Source organism: Pan troglodytes, chromosome 1 (assembly GCF_028858775.2).
Source record: "Pan troglodytes isolate AG18354 chromosome 1, NHGRI_mPanTro3-v2.0_pri, whole genome shotgun sequence".
Classification (NCBI taxonomy): domain Eukaryota; kingdom Metazoa; phylum Chordata; class Mammalia; order Primates; family Hominidae; genus Pan; species Pan troglodytes.
In genome coordinates, this window is record NC_072398.2 from 37,438,265 (window position 1) to 37,459,739 (window position 21,475).

General features: G+C 41.4%; 1 protein-coding gene and 1 pseudogene across 3 annotated transcripts; both read left to right on the top strand.

The window, feature by feature from the left end:
* The first annotated feature begins 355 nt into the window (after positions 1-355).
* NEK2 (NIMA related kinase 2) lies at positions 356-18,758 on the top strand. Of its 3 annotated transcripts, none has more exons than XM_009441339.5 (8): positions 356-902; positions 1,777-1,994; positions 2,567-2,807; positions 5,001-5,083; positions 5,868-5,994; positions 6,945-7,164; positions 9,049-9,174; positions 12,648-13,503. In XM_009441339.5, exons 1-8 carry the CDS (start codon positions 807-809, stop codon positions 12,848-12,850), a joined length of 1,314 nt encoding a protein of 437 aa, XP_009439614.1. In that variant the 5' UTR covers positions 356-806; the 3' UTR covers positions 12,851-13,503.
* On the top strand, positions 14,893-16,303 carry LOC469673 (farnesyl pyrophosphate synthase-like; annotated as a pseudogene).
* Positions 18,759-21,475: the final 2,717 nt, after the last annotated feature.

Consider the following 21,475-nt stretch of genomic DNA (forward strand, 5'->3'; position numbering starts at 1 on the left):
CTTGGCCTCAAGCAATCCGACAGCCTCGGCCTCCCAAAGTGCTAGGATTATAGCCGTGAGCCACAGCGCCCGGCCTAATTTTCGTATTTTCAGTAGAGACGAGGTTTGCCCTGTTGCCCAGGCTGGTCTGAACTCCTGGGCTCAAGCGACCCACCCACCTCGGCTTCCCAAAGTGCTAGGGTTACGGGCGAGCGTGAGTCACCGCGCCCACCCGGGAGTCTGTATTTCTAATTTGTATTCAGCTCTCAGCATATCCTCAACGTGACCCCACCCAGGTTCAGGGTACTGGAACCTGAGCGAGGAAGTCGTGTGCCGGGGAGAGTAGGTAGTGTGAGGGGCCAGAGTGCAAAGGTCAGAAGGCATCTGGTGGAAGCGGTGTGCAAAGAAGCCTGAGGGGAGGTCCTTAGATCTCGGTTACCTTGGCGATCTCTACCAGAGGGTTAGAGTTGCCGAGAGGCGCCAGCTGCCGCTTCCTTTCTCCCGCCCTCCGTTTGGCTTAGCTCGCCCAGTTCTCCCACGGGTTAAAAGCAGACGCCGACGCGGTTGCCTAGTGACACTTTTCCCAAAATGCCTAGGGTATTGTTGTGGTCTTCTTAGCCAATCAGAGAGGCGAAGAGGGCCCACCGCCTGCCAATAGACTGCAAGATCAGGGCCCGCGACGGTTAAACGGGGCCCAAGGCAGGGGTGGCGGGTCAGTGCTGCTCGGGGGCTTCTCCGTCCAGGTCCCTGGAGCTCCTGGTCCCTGGAGCTCCGCACTTGGGGGCGCAACCTGCGTGAGGCAGCGCGACTCTGGCGACTGGCCGGCCATGCCTTCCCGGGCTGAGGACTATGAAGTGTTGTACACCATTGGCACAGGCTCCTACGGCCGCTGCCAGAAGATCCGGAGGAAGAGTGATGGCAAGGTGAGCGTGGGACCTACCCTGCGCCTGCCCCTGCTTAGGTTTCGTCGCCCCGGGGCGAGCGCCCTGCGCCACCGAAGGGAACCGAGAGGGCTGAGGAAATGGGTGCCCGGAAGACTAAACCGTCTTTCCTGGGTCTGCATCTGACAGCCTGTCCTGGGTGGCTTAAAGGATGGGAGACCGCTTCTTTTGATATATGTATTTCCATCTTTTCCCGTTTCTCTCCCCATTTCTCTCTTTCTCCTGCTTTGGCTTGCTAAGGACCTTCCATTGGTGACACGTAACTAATTCCTGAGCTGTTTTTAGAGCTCTAAGAGTGGCCCTCTCTCAGGCACAAGAAAGGGGCAGGACTACCAGAACCCGAAGCTTTGTATCTGCAGTCAGACTCCCTCAAAATATCCATTATTAGGATTATTGGATTCATATTTCCCAATGTATATAGGTAGAACTTTTACAGAAAGTAACATTGGACAGGAAACTGCCTGGCTGCTGATGGAGGGATCTTTACCAAGGTGTCTCATCCTGGGGAAACACGACTGGGGTGGAATGGGGCAGGGACTTTGACCACCTTCACCCCAATTTTGACTATAGTCAAACCTTTTAGCCAACTTCCCACTAATCAACTGAGGGTAGGGGTTGGGGGAGTCCTCATGTGCCTCATTCCCGTTTATCTCCCCACAACATCATTTACTGCTTAGAACTGGAGGAAGATTATGGAAGTAAACTCACAGCTCCTTAAGTTCATTGAACTAAATTAGATAATGACCTTGATTGTAGGATATAATTAAAAGAGAGGTAATTTGTTAAATCTTGGAACTTTCATTCTTTGTTTTTGAGCATAATGAGTTCATTCATACCTTGGAAATTCTTATTTCAGATATTAGTTTGGAAAGAACTTGACTATGGCTCCATGACAGAAGCTGAGAAACAGATGCTTGTTTCTGAAGTGAATTTGCTTCGTGAACTGAAACATCCAAACATCGTTCGTTACTATGATCGGATTATTGACCGGACCAATACAACACTGTACATTGTAATGGAATATTGTGAAGGAGGGGATCTGGCTAGTGTAATTACAAAGGGAACCAAGGAAAGGTAAGCATAATCTTTTAAAAATGTAAGCTGAAATTGGTCTAGTTTCATTTATTTTAAGCATCTTGTTTTGGGATCAGTAATATGGAAGAGTGTACTTGTACTTGTTTGGTAGGTCCATAGTACTTCAGAAAATTCCCAGTGAATCAACACCCATATTTTATATCAAAATAACAATTTATAGGCTGAGTGTGGTGGCTCACACCTGTAATCCCAACACTTTGGGAGGCCGATGCGGGAGGATCACTTGAACCCAGGATTTCAAGACCAGCCTGGGCAACATAGTGGGACCCTGTTTCTACAAAAATTAGCCAGGTATGGTGACATGTGCCTGTAGTCCAAGCTACTTGGGAGGCTGAGGCAAGAGGATTGCTTGAGCCTGGGAGGTCGAGGCTGCAGTGAGCCATGATCGTGCCACTGCATTCCAGCCTGGGTGACAGAGTAAGACCCTGTCTCAAAAAATATAAATAAATAAATAAATAATTTCCCTATTTGTACACTGGATAATTTATATCATCCCATCTTGGCAATGATTTTTTTAGAAGTTATATGCTGTATAACTGCTTTGGTTTCAGGCAATACTTAGATGAAGAGTTTGTTCTTCGAGTGATGACTCAGTTGACTCTGGCCCTGAAGGAATGCCACAGACGAAGTGATGGTGGTCATACCGTATTGCATCGGGATCTGAAACCAGCCAATGTTTTCCTGGATGGCAAGCAAAACGTCAAGCTTGGAGACTTTGGGCTAGCTAGAATATTAAACCACGACACGAGTTTTGCAAAAACATTTGTTGGCACACCTTATTACATGTCTCCTGTAAGTATTTCAGAATTTAGCTACTTTTTAAAACATCTTTTATTTTTGTTTTCTTGTTTGTTTGTTTTTGAGACAGAGTCTCGCTCTGTTGCCCAGGCTGGAGTGCAGTGGTGTGATCTTGGCTCACTGCAATCTCTGCCTCCCAGGTTCAAAGGATTCTCCTGCATCAGCCTCCTAAGTAGAATAGCTGGGACTACAGGTGCATGTCACTATGCCTGGCTAATTTTTGTATGTTTAGTAGAGACAGGGTTTCATCATGTTGACCAGGCTAGTCTCGAACTCCTGACCTCAAGCGATCTGCTCACCTCAGCCTCCCAAAGTGTTGGGATTACAGGCGTGAGCCACCATGCCCAGCCAAAACATCTTTTAATGTTAAGCATTCTGAAGCAGGGAAATTGAGTTTTCTGTTTGTTTAGTAATATCTAGTAGCCAAGAATTGAAAATACTGTTATATTTTTCCACATGGACCACCAGACCAATAAAGTCTATATCAGTTTTTGTTTGCTGCATGAGTTATGTGCATTAATGTAAGTATGATGAAGACAGATTCCTAGTCTAAGGTTTGCGCCGTTTGTCATCTCTCACTGGGTTCAATTTTTTGAGCATTCATGCAAATTAAAGCATATTCAGTTCAAGCTTTTATGGAATGACTATGATGCATTAAACTCAAGGATTACAAAAATGAAATGGATTTTGTCCTTGCCCTCAAGAGTTGTTTCCCAATGTGTAGGTCCTGGTTATCTGCATCAGACTCACTTGGAGTGTTTGTTTAAAATGCGGAGTTCTGGGTCTCAAACCCAAACCCAAATCCATCGAGTGAATTTCGATCTCTGGGTGGGTTCTTGAAGTCTGTTTTTTTTTTAATATTTTACTTTTTATTTTAGACTTTGCATTTAAGAGGCTCTGTAAATGATTCTTGTGCATGCAGAATCAGAGCTCAGGAAGTTTGCTCACTTCAGATAGCATGTTTTTACAACGTTAACTTTTTGTACATTTTATTTTTTTGTGGCCTATCCCTGAAATATCTTGCTGAGTCCACTCACCAATTACCTCTATTGCTGGATATTTTGTTTCCAACATGTTTCACCATTCTTAGAAGTACTGCTCTGCATATCTTTGTATGAATGATTCTTTCTTCCTTTTTGGTTATTTCCTTGGAGTGTAGCTCATAAAATGAAATTGCTGGGGTAAATGTTTATGGCTGTTATTAGATATTGCCTGATGGCTTTTAAAAAGTTTAAGTCAATTGTGATAGCACTAATGTGTTAGTATATGACATCTGAACAGATAAAGATGAAGAAATATTTGTTAGTATTTTAGTAGTTCACCTTTCTAGGATTTTCCAAATATTTATAAATTATGTTAACAGATCTTACTATAGTATAAAACTTTGTAAATTAATGATTTTGGTTTTGACTAAAAATAGCCAGAACAGTACCATTTTCTCACTGTATCAAATTCCAAATAGAATGTTTTTAACATAAAGGACAATTATCCAGAAGTGGTTCTTGGGAAATTTGAAACCTATTCTTTTGTTCCTTTTCCCTCCTGCCCTTGTAATTAGAGTGGTTCAGCTTTCCTAAGGCACTGATTGTCAAAAAGTGGCATCAGACTCACCAGTTGGACTTTAAAACACTAACCAGCCACTAGAGATTGCTTCTATTCCCTCTGTTGAGAATAGGAGCTCTGGTAGGCTGTTGTTACTGTAGATGTGGAAGAAAGGCAAACAATAAAATAGGTAAGGATAATATTAGTTACTACTGTGATTTATGGAGTGGACTAAGACAAAATATAAATGGATAATTTAATTAGCTATTTATGTCTATATCAATTTAAATGTGGACTAGATACATATTTTGACTATTCTTAAATTTCCTCTAGTTCTTTTAAAATGGTGTTTCTTAATTTGCCTTGAGAGTAGAAGTCTCTCATATTCACCTCTGTATTGTCAGTGCCTAGTCTATACTAAGCACTTTCATTTGTGAATGGAAAATGAGTGAATGAATTATGTATGATGGAGTGTATTGGAACAAGATCATTGCCTTTTTTCCATTATAAATTTCAAGATAAAGTATAAGCTAAAAACTTTGAGGTTCTGTTTTTATCTCAGGAGTAATTTAATGTGTTTTTTAAGTTTCAAAACAAAATAAACTCTTAACACCTTCCACTTTCTTACCCTTTTTCCCTGTATAGGAACAAATGAATCGCATGTCCTACAATGAGAAATCAGATATCTGGTCATTGGGCTGCTTGCTGTATGAGTTATGTGCATTAATGTAAGTATGATGAAGACAGATTCCTAGTCTAAGGTTTGTACTGTTTGTCACATTTCACTGGGTTCAGTTTTTTGAGCCTCTGTGCTAACGAAAGTATATTCAAGTCTGAAAGAATTGTACCCTGGGTAAAATTAAGGTAGATGAACAGGCTAAAAGAAACTATTCACAAATTAAAACTATAAGCCATGAGGCTGGGTCTTGACTGTTCAAGGGTCTTGGCTGGTTAGGCGCTTTCTTATTAGATTGACACTTAGCTCACGGGAGAGCACATAGGTCAGGCAGGTAAGTTAAAGCTACTGTAAGGATGTGGAAGAAATGAAACGACTCGGGTAGAGGTCTGGGGATCTGTAGAGCAGGGAAGAGCTCCAATTCTTTTCCTTTGTTCTTCTTTTCATTTTTTTTCCCTTTGAAACTATTCTGTAGAGCAGTGATTCTCAACTAGGGATAAGGGAAGCAAATTTGCCTCTTATGGGGCATTTGATGATGTTTGGATATATTTTTAGTTATCACAGCTGGGGAGTGCTTCTGGCATCTAGAGGGTAGAGGGCAGGGAGGCTACAAAATACCTATAATGCACAGGACAGCCCCCCACAACAAAGAATTATATGACCTCAAATGTCAATAGTGCCAAGGTTGGGAAACTTATAAGAAGAAAATCCCAGAAGTAGAAACTTAAATACAAACTGGAGCTTAAGCTGTGCTTTTGATTTAGTTCCTATTGTATATTTTCATTTTTACAATTTGAAAATGTCTTCGTTGTCTTCTTCTTCTTTTTTAATCCTAGGCCTCCATTTACAGCTTTTAGCCAGAAAGAACTCGCTGGGAAAATCAGAGAAGGCAAATTCAGGCGAATTCCATACCGTTACTCTGATGAATTGAATGAAATTATTACGAGGATGTTAAACTTAAAGGTAAAGATGATAAGATGATATATTGTCTGTTTCTAGCTGTCAGTTAAGTGTCGGAGCATATATTCTCTCTTGTAGATCAATGGAGACTGAAGAAACGTTAAATATACTTTCTTAGCTAAATTTACTGTGTTAACACAAGTGAAAACATATGTAAATTTGGCAAATTGCACATCCTTGCTGGCCCACCTTCTGCGCTTTCTTTATTTCTCCTCCCACTCTGTCATGCTAACAGATGGTTGGTAGCAAGGAAAGATTGCAAAAAGAATTCAAAATCTCGTTCCCCTTGTCCTTGCCTACCTCACAGTGGCAGGTAGTGAGGGAATGGGCCAGAAATAAGAGTTTATTACTCTGCCTCTAGCTCTAATTGAGAGATTAAAGACCAGAAGAAGGGGAGGGGTGATGGAGGGCGGAGGGAGGACAGCTAAAAAGCAGAGGGAAAATCAATAAAGAGATTATGTGAAAAAACTCTGGCTATAGAATGGGGAAGGAGATGTTCTGGGGATCAGGCTGACATGAGAGAAGAAGGAAAATGCCGTAGGATCACAGACAAGGATACAGATGAAGTGACAGGATTGAGAGTCAGTGAGAGAGTATCTTGCTAAATGTAGTTTAGAAATGCAAGGGCAGTACTTCCCCTAAAACAGACCCTAGCAATGCTACCAAGCCCCAGCACAAGATGTGCCAATCTTCAGGGATTGAACCTTCTTAGAAAGGTGAAAAGGGGAAAAGGGAAAAAAGGTAAGTTAACATCTGCATTACCTTGTGGACCCAGAACCTCATGAGTTAAAACCACCAGTGAACTTATTTTTCCAAGTGTTTAAGACCTAGCCATAAAGGAGTCCTTTCTTTTGTCTTGGAAACACATTTTTGTCCTTTTATTTTAACTGCTGTCTTAGGAGGACTATTCTGTTATGCAATCTGACTATAATACTGAGTATTTTTTTCCCCAGGATTACCATCGACCTTCTGTTGAAGAAATTCTCGAGAACCCTTTAATAGCAGATTTGGTTGCAGACGAGCAAAGAAGAAATCTTGAGAGAAGAGGGCGACAATTAGGAGAGCCAGAAAAATCGCAGGATTCCAGCCCTGTATTGAGTGAGCTGAAACTGAAGGAAATTCAGTTACAGGAGCGAGAGCGAGCTCTCAAAGCAAGAGAAGAAAGCTTGGAGCGTAAGTCTGAATGGGGGTCAAAGCAAAGGAGAACTACCAAGTGGGTTATTTTGATGTGTCTGAATATCTCTTTGAGCAGAATATTTTATACATACAGATCTTATTAGAAGCTTTTGAAAAATACTTGAGAAACCAAAATATGTATTTTAGACTTTTTAATAATCAGGCTTGCTGGCATCTTCATGTTGGACATCTTTCTCTGAGATCAGTTGCTAGTTATATATTATTGGGCCTTAACTGTGATGGCCCTAATACGATAGCCTTGTATTTACTCTAGAGTTACTTTTTTCTTTTTCGTCTCTACTGTGAATACCCTAATGTTTTCCCACTGTAAAGGAAGGTCTTAAAATTGCTGCTTTCCATAATAAAAAACCATGACTTTTGTCTTTTGAAATGGCCACTCCAACAGAATTCCAGGTCTAAAACCCTACAGTATGTAGATGAGATATGTTCAGGCAATTCTTTTCTTTTTTTTTTAACTTTTTATTTTTGAAAATGAGATGGAGTCTCACTATATTACCCAGGCTGGTCTTGAACTCCTGAGCTCAAGCAATCCTCCCATCTTACCTCCCAAAGTGCTGGGATTATAGGTGTGACCTACCACATCTGGTCTGTTCAGGCAGTTCAATAGAGGATCTAGATACAAGATATTTTAAGTCTATAAATAATACTCTGGTGGGTATTAACATTGACTTATGAGTATTAACTGATTAGATGCTAATTTAGTTTTGATATTGAAAGTGTGTCTACTCCACCAAGATGAGAGCTACTAGCAAGCATTTAGGGTTATGCAAGGTAGCTACAGAGTGAGGTTCTTCATTTTAACATCAGGAGACGAGAGATGGGGTCGTATTTGTGACCTGTCACCCTCATGACTCACCTGATTTTACTTCTGCAGCTTTATGCCCAATCCAGGCTTTAAATAATGAAATATTGTATAGTCCTGTGAGATATGCTTACTGTATAGGTACAACCTATACTTACTTGGAAACCTCTGTAAAAAATAAGAAAGCTTTTTCTTATAGCTTTCCCCAGTGTTTCATAATTTCTTTTCTTTTTTTTTTTTTGAGATGGAATTTCACTCTCGTTGCCCAGGCTGAAGTACAGTGGCACCATCTTGGTTCATTGCAACCTCCACCTCCCGGGTTCAAGCAGTTCTCCTGCCTCAGCCTCCTGAGTAGCTGGGATTACAGGCACCTGCCACCATGCCTGGCTAATTTTTGTATTTTTTAGTAGAGATGGGGTTTTGCCATGTTGACCCAGCTGGTCTTGAACTCCTGACCTCAGGTGATCCACCTGCCTCGGCCTCCCAAAGTGTTGGGATTACAGGTGTGAGCCACTGTGCCCAGCCATAATTTCATATAGCAACTGAAATCTGAATACTTTCTGAATTTGGGGCCATGAATAAATAGTAACCTTTGTTATTAATACTAATCCTATGAACTACCACCTAACTGAATTGTGTTTTTTTTTCTTTTGTTTGGGTGTGGTCATTCAACCAGAAGAAGGAGATTTTTGTACTGTGAGGCCAGATCATGCCCTGAAAATTAGCTGTTGCTTATCTTCAGTGAAGAGCAGAGATAGCTTTAGTTTTTTGTTTTCCCAAATGAGTTACTCCCACAAAAGATGACCAAAGGTTGAAGCTAACTTTGTATTTGTTTAAACAAGTCCTTTCAAGAAAATCTAAGATAACATACAGCCTACTAAAACACTCAATTAAAAACTAACATAATCAGGTTGACTGAGGCATAGTGAGAATCCTTTCCCCAAACATTGCTTATCAGTATCAGGCATGCTAGTAGTGATAAGATTGCCAAATGTAAATTGTTTTTTAGTCAAGGTCAGTTGTTAATTTTTTTTTCTTTTTCCATTCTCTTTTTAAAGAGAAAGAACAGGAGCTTTGTGTTCGTGAGAGACTAGCAGAGGACAAACTGGCTAGAGCAGAAAATCTGTTGAAGAACTACAGCTTGCTAAAGGAACGGAAGTTCCTGTCTCTGGCAAGTAATCCAGGTATGAGAATCAACTTGGTCAACAGAAGCTGGTGCTACAAATGAAGAAATGTGCACCAGTGTTGCTCCCAAAGTGGCTTAGGTAGCCCTTTTCATTTACAAATCTCAAATTTTAAGATGGATTTCATTGAATATATGCATTTCAATGGAAACAAAATTCTGTTATAGCAATGATTTATTTCCTGGGTTCATAGACCTGAGGCAGTGAGTCATAGAATTTCATGTTTGATTTTCTTTACCTTATCAAACTACATGTTTAGTAATTGATACTTATTTTTATTATCATTAAAAAAAAATTTTTTTTTTGAGATGGAGTCTCACTCTGTAGCCCAGGCTGGAGTGCAGTGGCACAATCTCGGCTCACTGCAAGCTCTGCCTCCCGGGTTCACGCCATTCTCCTGCCTCAGCCTCCCAAGTAGCTGGGACTACAGATGCCTGCCACCAAGCCCGGCTAATTTTTGTATTTTTAGTAGAGACGGGGTTTCACCGTGTTAGCCAGGATGGTCTCGATTTCCTGACCTCGTGATCCGCCTGCCTCGGCCTCCCAATGTGCTGGGATTACAGGCATGAGACACCGTGCCCGGCCGATACTTATTTTTAAAAATTAGGGCATTTACAAAACTATTGTATGTTTCAGATTTCAGAGAGATAAACTGCATTTCAAGTAAAAATCAACATTTTAATATTGCCATGCCTCATTTTTCATAGAAAGCATGGCTTAAAAGGCATGATAAGCCACCTGCAGAATAGGCTGTCACGTTTGGATCTTTGCTAACACCCTTTCAAGTTGAAAGACATATTTGTTGAAATTTGATTGTTTAATATCTACATATGTTCTCTGCATTTCCTTCTTTATTTAAAGTCTGGTATGTAGATATTCAGCTTTCTCAGGGCCCTGCCTTTGTGTGGCATTGTCCCTTCACTCTGCCGCACTGAGATGTGGTTATCGTATATACCAGTGAACCATTGTCTAACATTCTCCATTTTATAGAAACCCTCAATCTAATTTAATCGACTCTTTAAGATTATGTAAAATGCAAACTGTGAAACATCTTTTTGCTTGATTTATGACACAAACTAACTGTTAAAAGTTGTTGGTTTCAAAAATCGAGCATCTGAATTTTCAATAAAATTTAGAGTTTTTATAACTCCCTTATTCCATGTAGGACAGCATATATGAAAGCTATTATTCCCATCTTTAATAAATTGAGATGTAATGTGATCAATTTAGTGAGCATTGGCAGCATTTTGTAAATGGAACAGACAAAAAACCCTACTTAAGTTAGATTGATGATCACAATAACTTTGTAGTGAATAAGTGATGGAAAGAAATGAAACTACTGATAGAAGTAAATGAAACAAGGATTATATGAAACTTTGGCTTCATCTCTGTTAAAATACCTTCTTTTTTCCCAATATTGCAGTCTACCATTTCAATATTATAAAAATATTTATTTTGGCTTTTCATAGATTCCACACTGTCATCCATAAAGACAAAATAGACTTAAATCATGATTAGGTGATAAAATGAGGAGAAAATTTTACCTGGATGAATTTCATGCATCAAACCCATTGCAGAGAATTACTTAAGACCCTGTTGGGGATGGCTCTTCGGTTAAAGAGTTTATTTACATTTGCCCTGATAGTCTTTGAGCAAAAGATGAAAATAGCTAAGTAAGGATGATGTGTTTTACTTTACAGGATACACAGATAAGTATGGGAATCTACTTATATGTGAATCATGGCAAATATTTCAAATGAGCCATAGGAATCAAGTATCCACTGGGGCAAGCAGACATTTTAGGGTATTGAGTGCTGAAAGTAGTGAACACATCAGAGCTATAAGATAAGCATCATAGCAGTGGGGAGCGGGTACCATTCTGAACTCAGGGCAGTTGGAAATATCCTCTCCCCATCCTTGGGCTATAAAATCCACACATGAGGAAGCCATCACAAGTATATTGAAATCATCACAGCAGGCAGCAGTGTCTTTTTTTAAAGCTGTTCTTTTCTTACTTGATGAAATATTCATTCTTCTATTTAATGGAAGAATTTTAAAAATGTTTTTAAAACACTTTCTTTCTTATAAAACTGTCCCATTAAGAGCCAAGTGTGGTGGTGCACCTATAGTCCCAGCTACTCTGGGGCTCAGGCAGGAAGATCACTTAAGCCGAGGCGTCCGAGGCTGTAGTGCACTACAGCTGCACCTGTGACTAGCCACTGCACTCCAGCCTGGAAAACATGGCAAGACCCCATCTCAGACAGAAACAAAAACAAAATAAAACTATGCCATTAGTAAGACAATGTTCACTTACAAATGTAAAGGTATTTGTGGTAATAAGAAGGTGGATAGAGTTGAAACAGTGGAGATAAGGTCTAAAAGCAATCCAGTTTGCTTTGAAGCGGAAGCGACGTATGAAGCGGGAAGTCACAGGACCCTTGGAAGGCAGTGCATCTGTGTGCCAGCCTTTCCTATTTCTTCTGCCTGGAGCACTCTTCATCCAGACAGCCCTGTGGCTTCTTACTTCAGAAATGCTGTATGAGGCTTTGTATCATTACACCCACCACCCAGCATGTCCCTGTTTCCAGGGCTATTTTTCCTAATAGCACGTATTACCATCAAATATTCCCCACCAGTACTTGTTTATTTGTGTTTGGTTTATCTCCTCCTACTAGAATAGGGCCTTTGTTTGGTTCACAGTGGCCCATCCTATGAGCTCAGTAAATATTCGAACATATTTCCTTTAACACCAAGGAAAAATAAAAGGATTCTAGAATCTGTAAGCCTCCAGCCCCCAGTAATTCTGTCAGCAGTTAATAGTGTTGCCACTTTAAGTAAATATGATTATTATTTATTTTTTCCATGTAAAGAATAGTTTACAGTTTTTACTACTCTTACTTGATTTACCTTTTCCACACTGAATTTGTTTAGATTTTTTGGAAACAGATTTCTCGTCCATTAAGATGCTTTAAACTAAGTGTTCTTGAACATTTAACCAAAACTGTAGGTGTTCTCTATTAAAAAAAAAAAAAAAAAGCAAAGACAAAAAAAAACCTCTGCTTCTATACTTTTCTGTAGGTAAGGTGTTCTGCATAGAATGGCAGTTATTTTCAAGGACAGAGAGATAAATAACATTGATTTCCAAAAGTTTTATGTTGTCCATAATACTCAGTGTGTTTAAGAGTAAAATTGATTGTTGGTTGTTAAGAGAATAAAACTTATGTTCCTTGAATTTTGGCACATTCCAATATTATTTTTTCAATGCTGTGGATTAAAAGGCTGATTTCTGCTAGTCCTACACCCCTAACCTCCTATCCCAGAGAAAATAAAACAGGCACCTAGATTTCAAATGTGAGCCATAAGAGCAAATACTTTTTGATAAGTATAAGTATGAAGGAGTTGAACTCTGTTCAAGTAACTCAAAGCCCTTTTTCTTTTTCCTTCTAAAGAACTTCTTAATCTTCCATCCTCAGTAATTAAGAAGAAAGTTCATTTCAGTGGGGAAAGTAAAGAGAACATCATGAGGAGTGAGAATTCTGAGAGTCAGCTCACATCTAAGTCCAAGTGCAAGGACCTGAAGAAAAGGCTTCACGCTGCCCAGCTGCGGGCTCAAGCCCTGTCAGATATTGAGAAAAATTACCAACTGAAAAGCAGACAGATCCTGGGCATGCGCTAGCCTGGTAGAGAGACACAGAGCTGTGTACAGGATGTAATATTACCAACCTTTAAAGACTGATATTCAAATGCTGTAGTGTTGAATACTTGGTTCCATGAGCCATGCCTTTCTGTATAGTACACATGATATTTCGGAATTGGTTTTACTGTTCTTCAGCAACTATTGTACAAAATGTTCACATTTAATTTTTCTTTCTTCTTTTAAGAACATATTATAAAAAGAATACTTTCTTGGTTGGGCTTTTAATCCTGTGCGTGATTACTAGTAGGAACATGAGATGTGACATTCTAAATCTTGGGAGAAAAAATAATGTTAGGAAAAAAATATTTATGCAGGAGGAGTAGCACTCACCGAATAGTTTTAAATGACTGAGTGGTATGCTTACAATTGTCATGTCTAGATTTAAATTTTAAGTCTGAGATTTTAAATGTTTTTGAGCTTAGAAAACCCAGTTAGATGCAATTTGATCATTAATACCATGACATCTTGCTTATAAATATTCCATTGCTCTGTAGTTCAAATCTATTAGCTTTGTGAAAATTCATCACTGTGATGTTTGTATTCTTTTTTTTTTCTGTTTAACAGAATATGAGCTGTCTGTCATTTACCTACTTCTTTCCCACTAAATAAAAGAATTCTTCAGTTTCCCTGTATTTATGTGTCTTGCATTTGTTGGTCTCTTAGTTGATGGGAGTTGTGTTTATGATTTGTAGGTCTTCATTGTAGGGTACAGAAGGAAACATGGATCTGATGCTCAAGGGAGTGGCATTCCAGTCCTAAACTGTATGGCGCTTTACCTCCCATCTCATTAATCCATGTATGTAAGCCAGTGGTCCTTAACAGGGTGATTTTGCTCCTCAAGGGACGTTTGGCAATGTCTGGGGGCATTTTTGATTGTCATGATTTGGGATAGGGTGCTACTGGCTGCTAGTGGGTACAGGCCAGGGACACTGTAAACATTTTACAATGCACAGGACAGCCGCTGACAACAAAATGTCAATGGGTTTGGATCATAATCCTGAATGATACAATCTCAAATGCGAAAATCCTGAAAGACCAAAATCCCTAATGTCTTAAATCCCAAAAGATCAGAATCCCTAATGTGTGAACTTCCAAAATCACAATCCTGAAAGATTAAAATCCCAGATGTTAAAATCCTGAAAGCCAAATTTGAGGTTAGGGATTAGTGCCGTTTCAGCTGTATACAGGATAATTGCATCATGTTAGGCAGAACTATTACCTTGTTATTGTCTTCATTTGGAAATTAAGTATGGTTTAAGAGATGTGGATGGATATCGAGTTGATAAGGGGTGAACTTGTTGATTTATGTGTCAACTTGACTGGATTAAGGAATCCCTAGAAATCTGGTAAAGCATTATTTTAGATGTGTCTGTGAGGGTGTTTCCAGAGGAGGTTAATATGTGAGTCTCAGTAGACTAGGTGGGGAATATCTTTCCTCAATGTTTAGTGTTTTGAAGATCATAAAAGTGACTTTTCAGGTGAAAAGTACAAGAAATCTCTCCTGCCAAATTATTCAGTTATGTACAAATTCTGCTCCTTCATGAATAGTGCCACGCTTGCCTTCAAAAAATGCCCTTTGTCAGAGAATAAAATTCGACAAGCTGAGCAACCTTGTGAACCAAAGACACTTGCTGATACTGAGGTTCCTCCAGTGTTACAAAACTCATTAACCAAACTGTTCTTGGTTAGGGATTTGACTGTCGAAGAAGATAGACTGCTTATATTTACCACTAAATCTAACAGAAAAACTATCGCATGTTTCATTTTGGCTAGTGAACGGCACTTTCAAAACTATCCCCACTGGTTTTTATCAACTATACATGATTCATGCCCCTGTTGGTTCTGAAGATTCTAGAACTTATCTAGTCATTTAAACAATTATTTGAAGATTTGCTGCACTTTGCAGAAGAAAATAGCTTTCGATTGAATCCCCAAACCATAACAACAGATTTGGAATTAGGTGTGATCAAAGCTTCTAAAAGTGAATTTCAAAGTGTTACCAATAAAGTTTGTTTTTTTTCCATTCAGCCCAATGCATTTGATAGAAAATTAGATGAGTAGATAGGCCATGAGATACAGCAATGACAAAAACTTCAGTTTAGAAGCAATAGAGCCCTTTGCTCCTCCCTCAGAATGAATGGAGACCAAAAATCAGATGCTTATGCCCAAGAAAAACAGGATTTCATTCAGCACTTCTCCCGGATTGTTAGGGTGCTGACTGAGGATGAGATGGGGCACCCAGAGACAGGAGATGCTATCGCCTGGCTCAAGGAGGTCCTGGAGTACAATGCCATCGGAGGCAAGTTATCACCGGGGTTTGACGGTGCTTAGCATTCCGGGAGCTGGTGGAGCCAAGGAAACAGGATGCTGATAGTTTCCAGTGGGCCCTGACGGTGGGTTGGCGTGTGGAACTGCTGCAAGCTTTCTTCCTCGTGGTAGATGACATCACGGATTCATCCCTCACCCACTGGGGACAGATCTGCTGGTATCAGAAGCCGGGCGTGGGTTTGGATGCCGTCAATGATGCTATACTTCTGGAAGCATGTGTCTACTGCCTGCTGAAGCTCTGTTGTTGGGAGCAGCCCTATTACCTGAACCTGATTGAGCTCTTCCTGCAGAGTTCCTATCAGACTGAGATTGGGCAGACCCTGGACCCCATCACAGCCCCCCAGGGCAATGTGGATCTTGGCAGATTCAAGGAAAAGAAGTACAAATTGTCAAGTACAAGACAGTTTTTTACTCTTTCTACCTTCCTATAGCTGCAGCCATGCATATGGCAGGCATTGATGGTGAGAAGGCACACACCAATGCCAAGAAGATCCTGCTGGAGATGGGAGAGTTCTTTAAGATTCAGGATGATCACTTTGACCTCTTTGGGGACTCCACTGTGACTGACAAAGTTGGCATTGCCATCTAGGACAACAAATGCAGCTGGCTGGTGGTTCAGTGTCTGCAATGGGCCACTCCAAAACAGTACCAGATCCTGAAGGAGAATTATGGGCAGAAGGAGGCCAAGAAGGTGGTCCAGGAGAAGGCACTATATGAGGAGCTAGATCTGCTGGCCGTGTTCTTGCAGTATGAGGATGACAGTTACAGCCACATTATGGGTCTCATTGAACAGTATGCAATGCCGCTGCTCCCAGCCATCTTTCTGGGGCTGGCGTGCAAAATCTACAAGCGGAAAAAGTGACCTAGAGACTGCAAGGGCAGGGGGAGGAGGCTCTCAATAAATTACTGTGTAACCTTGAAAACAAAACAAAAAACTTCAGTTTAAAAATGCACTTTCCAGCTGGGCGTGGTGGCCAAGGAGGGAGGATCGCTTGAACTTAGAAATTTCATAACAGCCTGGGCAATGTAGTGAGACACTGTCTCTAGAAATATTTTTTTTTTTAAGTTAGCCAGGTGTGGCGTGTGCCTGTGGTCCCAGCTACTTGGGAGGCTGAGGCAGGAGGATTGTCTGAGCCCGGGAGGTGGAGGCTGCAGTGAGCTGTGATCAAGCCACTGTACTCCAGCCTGGGAGACAGAGAGAGACCCTGTCTCTTAAAGGGCGGGTGGGTGGGGGGTGGGGGAAGAGTGTTTCCTTGTGTACAGTATGTATTAAGAGATGGGGAAAAAATGTGTCATTTGCCTGCCTTGGAATTCCTTCCAGCTGATGACATTCTAGAAACTTTTAATGAATTAAAGCCACATTTGCCTGAAGACGCCAGCAAAGTTACTGACTGTTTTGCAAATAAATATGTACATGGTAGGATAAGAAAATACACAATGGTGTTGCTGTTTGATCACCAGTATTGTTTCTGTCAAATTTGTGGCCTAATGAGTGCATGCAGAACAGATTTCTGAGTACCCAAAACAACACAGAAGCATGACACAGAAAATAGGGAAATTTAGTAGGGAATGCTCATGTCAGTGTATATGGAATCATAGAAGAATGCCAGGAAGAACAGCACCATGTAGAAAATGAATGTGAACATATTCTCCAAGTAGAGCCATGCCCTAAAAGAGAAAAAGCAGCTATTCCTCATGATGCAAGACTTTAAAATATAGTTAATGATTGTGGAGGTTGGCCAGCTCTTATGGACTATCTCCATGCAATTGCCCATAATACATTCCTGTAATACACTTTTTCGTATGTCAAATTATCTTGTTCTTTTTTTCTGTTTTATGTTTTTTTTTCACTATTTAAAATTGTTGGCATTCTTTTTTACAATTTGCTATGCTATATAATTCATCTTCAAATCATTTCTGATACTGGAGGCATAATTTGTGTAGAGACTTAGAAAGTTCTGTTTTTTTGCAAATTTGACTCCATGAAAGTACATTGTCACAGCATTGACTGTGTGTAAGCATTGTTCCTGTACATAAAAACATTGAAGCATCCTCAGTAAGTGAAGAGGTGTCCTTTTTGTACATCTGCATTTGTGAAAGGCAAAATGTTTGAACATCTTGGCTCTTTAGGTGGCTGCATATGCAGTAGTGACCCATCCTGTTTTTGATAGATCTCATCAAAAGAATCTTAGGTTGTTATGGTATTTCAGATGACCAAAGGCATAAAGCTGGGTGCACACATTTACCAACCATGGGGATATGCATTTACATTTCCCTTCTTGACCTATTTCTTTTTTTTTTCTTTCTTTTTTTTTTTTTTTTTTTTTTTTTTTTTTTTTTGAGATAGAGTCTCACTTTGTTGCCCAGGCTGGAATGCAGTGGTGTGATCACAGCTCAATGTAGCCTTGGCCTCGTAGGCTCAAGTAATCCTCCCACTTCAGCCTCCTGTGATGGAGTCTCACTCTGTTGCCCAGGATGGTCTTGAACTCATGGGCTCAAGCAATCCTCCCACCTTGGCTGGGATTACAGGTATGAGCCATTGCGCCCAGCCCTTTTATGACCTATTTCTTTATGAATATGGCTTGTCTGTTCATTACTGATATAATTATGCAACTTTCATTAGTATATATAAATGTTTATGCTTGCACAAAAATGTATGTTATTATTGCCTATTTTATTGCATAAAGTGACCTATGAAGTATTCTGTGTTTTCATATGTTTCTCAAATAAATTCCCTTTAAAAATGTAAATACATGTAAATGTAAAAAAAAGTAAATAACTATCTTTTAAAGAATTTTTAAATTATATTTTCCGGAATTACATTTTTGGAATTCTGCTCTTTCAGGATTATGATTTTCAGGTTTTAGACTTTACGGATTTTGACCTTTTGGGACTTCAGGATTATGACATTCGGGATTATGGCATTAAAAATTGTATCTCCTGGGACTATGATCGGCTCCCAATGTCAATAGTGCCACTTTTGAGAAACCTGATCTAAGCTCAAACTTGTTGGGACATATCTCAGCCTTGAAGGAAAGTTATTTTGGATTTTGATGGATATTTAAATATGTATATATCTGACTTTTAGTATAAATTAGCAGTCTATGCTGTGCCTTTTCCTTTGTGAGATTTTCCTGGCAATGCTAGTCCTTTTAGCTTAATGAAAGAAGACCAAGTTTTAAAGGGTTAACAATAAATGAGAGGAAATAGCTCCTTTATATAGGTAGGATTATTACACAGCTGGCAGCATAGTTCCATCAAGTACAAATGATACTATCCAAACACAATCAGAAACTGATTACCAGACCTTTAATCCTAACAGAATCACCTTGACATGAATGTTGAGTATAACTCCTGGCCAGCTATAAAATTTGCAAGACCCAGTGCCAAATGGTAATGTGGGACTCTTGTTCGAAAAGCAGGAAACAAGTACCCTGAAAGGTACCTACAATGCTTTTCTCTTTCTTCCAAGGTTTCTCTCTCTCTCTTTCTCTGCTTATTGTGATGTTATTTGCTATTTAATATTCTAAGTGAAGAAAAATTAAAAATTTAAATGATTAGCATGAATTTTACCGTTTATATCGTGCAATGCAGATTTTAAATGCAAATAGCAGAGCATTCAGCTGAGATACGGAATGAATTTCACAATTCATATTTTGTGACTCTTCTCTGCGGGTGCCTCAAGTTGACCAGAGGAGACAGACACACCAGACCCTCAGGCATCTGGGAACCCCTGACTCTGACACCTGCTCAGTTCCCCTTTCCTCGCGTCACCAGACCTATGCAATGCCAGGCCAGGAGGAGCAGAGCCTGGCATCTTCCTTTTGCACAGGCCAACAGCCCCAGCCCATGGCAGTTTGGCCACCTCCAAGGATCTTTAAACCTCCAAGCTGGGACTTTATACTTGGATCAGGGTACCTTGATGGCCCTTGTCAAGACATGGCCACCAGACATGCCATGGGGCTGCCATGGGGGAGAGGGGAAATGGCTTCAGAACAGCCGCTGCCATGACCTGCCTGGGGATGCATTGGAGTCTAGATACTCAATGCTGACCCTTCCCTTGCCTGTGCCCAGGCCCCTTTTGGTCATGGGAAGGGGAGGTTGGGTGGGGCCCAGTGCACTAGAGGGTAGGGAGGGGTCTGAGAATCATCCTGGGAGTCTATGGGGCTGATGGGAGGTGGGATCATGCATGAGGAGAGGCCCTGAGCCACCACGCAGGCTCCCATTGTCCCACTGGACTCCACTTACAAAAGGCAAATTCAAAGACACAAGTAGTAGCCAGGCGTGGTGGCTCGTGCTTGTAATCCCAGCATTTTGGGAGGCCGAGGCGGGGTGGATCACCTGAGGTCAGGAGTTTGAGACCAGCCTGGCCAACATGGTGAAACCCTGTCTCTACTAAAAATATAAAACAAATTAGCTGGGCGTGGTGGAGGACGCCTGTAATCTCAGCTACCCAGGAGGCTGAGGAAGGAGAAGCTCTTGAACCTGGAAGGTGGAGGTTGCAGTGAGCCAAGATCACACCACTGCACCCCAGCCTGGTTGACAGAGTGAGACTCTGTCTCAAAAATAAATAAATAAATAAATAAATATAAAGATACAAGTATTAAGAATTTCAAGACTTCAACCTCAGAGCACTAGACTCCAGGTGCCAGGCCCTTCCTAATACCAGGTTTTTCTACATGTGGGGTCCTGTATGGCTGTGCAGGTTACTCGGCTGTGAAACCACCACTTTCTCTAGGAAACTCCTTTCTACCTTAGAAAATAATACGTTTTCTTCTCACTTTGAAACCTGAGGCATGCTGGACAACTTCTGTAATTTTCCCCATCCCAGATTTCACCTTTATTTTCATTCATGGCTTAATTCAACCAACAAGCAGTTATTGAGCACCCACTATGAGCCAGGCACTAAGGTGCTGAAGATACAGCCATGAAGAAACATTGAAATCCCTGCCCTCACTGCCCCCTTCAAATGGGGCGTGACAGTCAGCAACTAATCAGCCACAGGGCATGTCAGCAATAAGCGTTAAGGAGCAGAGCAAAGTGGGAAAGAGGAGCAGGAGTGGGGGCTTGCAATTTCAGAAGAGGTGGTGATGAGGGGTGCAGCAGGAAGAGGGGGAGACTAACCATAGCAGGTTACAGTGGAGGTGGGGGTGGAGGGGAAAAGCAAAGGGAATGGGAGACCTGAGCGGGTCCGGGGAGAGGAAAGACAGCAGACCAGTGGTGGGCTAGGGGGCTGGGGAGGGGAGCGGGGGTTTGAGTGAAACTGGGAGAAGCAATATGGCAGGACTTGGAAACTGAGGAGACATTTTAAATCTGATCATGAATCCCCTCTCCTTGCTCTTAAGCTAACAAAACCTTGTTTCCAGTTAGTCGCGGAAGCTGGGAACGTCTGGGGTATTTGAGCAGCCATGGTAGCTTAGAAGGGGGTCCCTTTGATGGGGGCGTGGAGAGCGGGTTCCTTCCAAACGATGTTTCTCCAGCATCACACTGTAAGATCTTTCCAAGATGTTCTGCTAGACACTAGCACTGTACTTACCATTACACAGTTTACATGTTTAAATAATAATGAGTTCAACCCAGCACAGGCCTACTCACAGGCGCTTGAAAAAGGGTCACTGGATTTGAATCTGATTAACCGACTGTCCTGGCCGACAGAACCGCAAGGTGGCGCCATGGCTCTGCCAGAGCCGCAGTCCCACCCTCCCCGACTAGCCTGAGCAACTGGGAGTTACTGCGAGAGTCTATGCCGGGCATTGGATAAATGCCTTCTCCCCATTATTTCCTTCAATCCCTACAATACCCCTGTGAAGTAGGTATCATTCGAATCACATTTTACACGGGGAAACTGAGACTCAGAGATCACAGCTCCGGAGCTCAGGCTTTTGGTAATAACCCTCCACTGCCTGCCTCCGCAAGACAGCAAAAGGTTGGCTTTGTTTCCCAAGTCATCCAGTTTCCCACAGTGATGGGTTAAGCGTCATAACCCATGGCTTTATCCAAGCCATTTGAATTGAAGAGGAAGGTGGACGCAGAGCCAGCATGGTTAGGGCCAGTGGCCTTTCCAGACTTGCGTGCCAGGAGAGATGGGTTAGCGTGGGGGAGGCCGGAGAAGGGGTTTTCAAGTGACCCCGGTAGGACCCCCACGTCTCTCTCCCGCCTTTGCTCAGCATCATCTATAGCATGGCTTTGCATTTCCTCAAAAGCCCAGGCCAGATGCCCAGTACCTTCAGGCGGTCCAATGTCCCCCACCCCCTAGAGCCATCTCATTCAGGACTG

Coding starts and splice junctions, on each gene's coding strand:
- NEK2 (XM_009441339.5), top strand. CDS start 807: ATGCCTTCCCGGGCTGAGGACTATGAAGTGTTGTACACCATTGGCACA. Junction 903..1,776: donor GGAGGAAGAGTGATGGCAAG/GTGAGCGTGGGA, acceptor TTCTTATTTCAG/ATATTAGTTTGGAAAGAACT. Junction 1,995..2,566: donor ACAAAGGGAACCAAGGAAAG/GTAAGCATAATC, acceptor CTTTGGTTTCAG/GCAATACTTAGATGAAGAGT.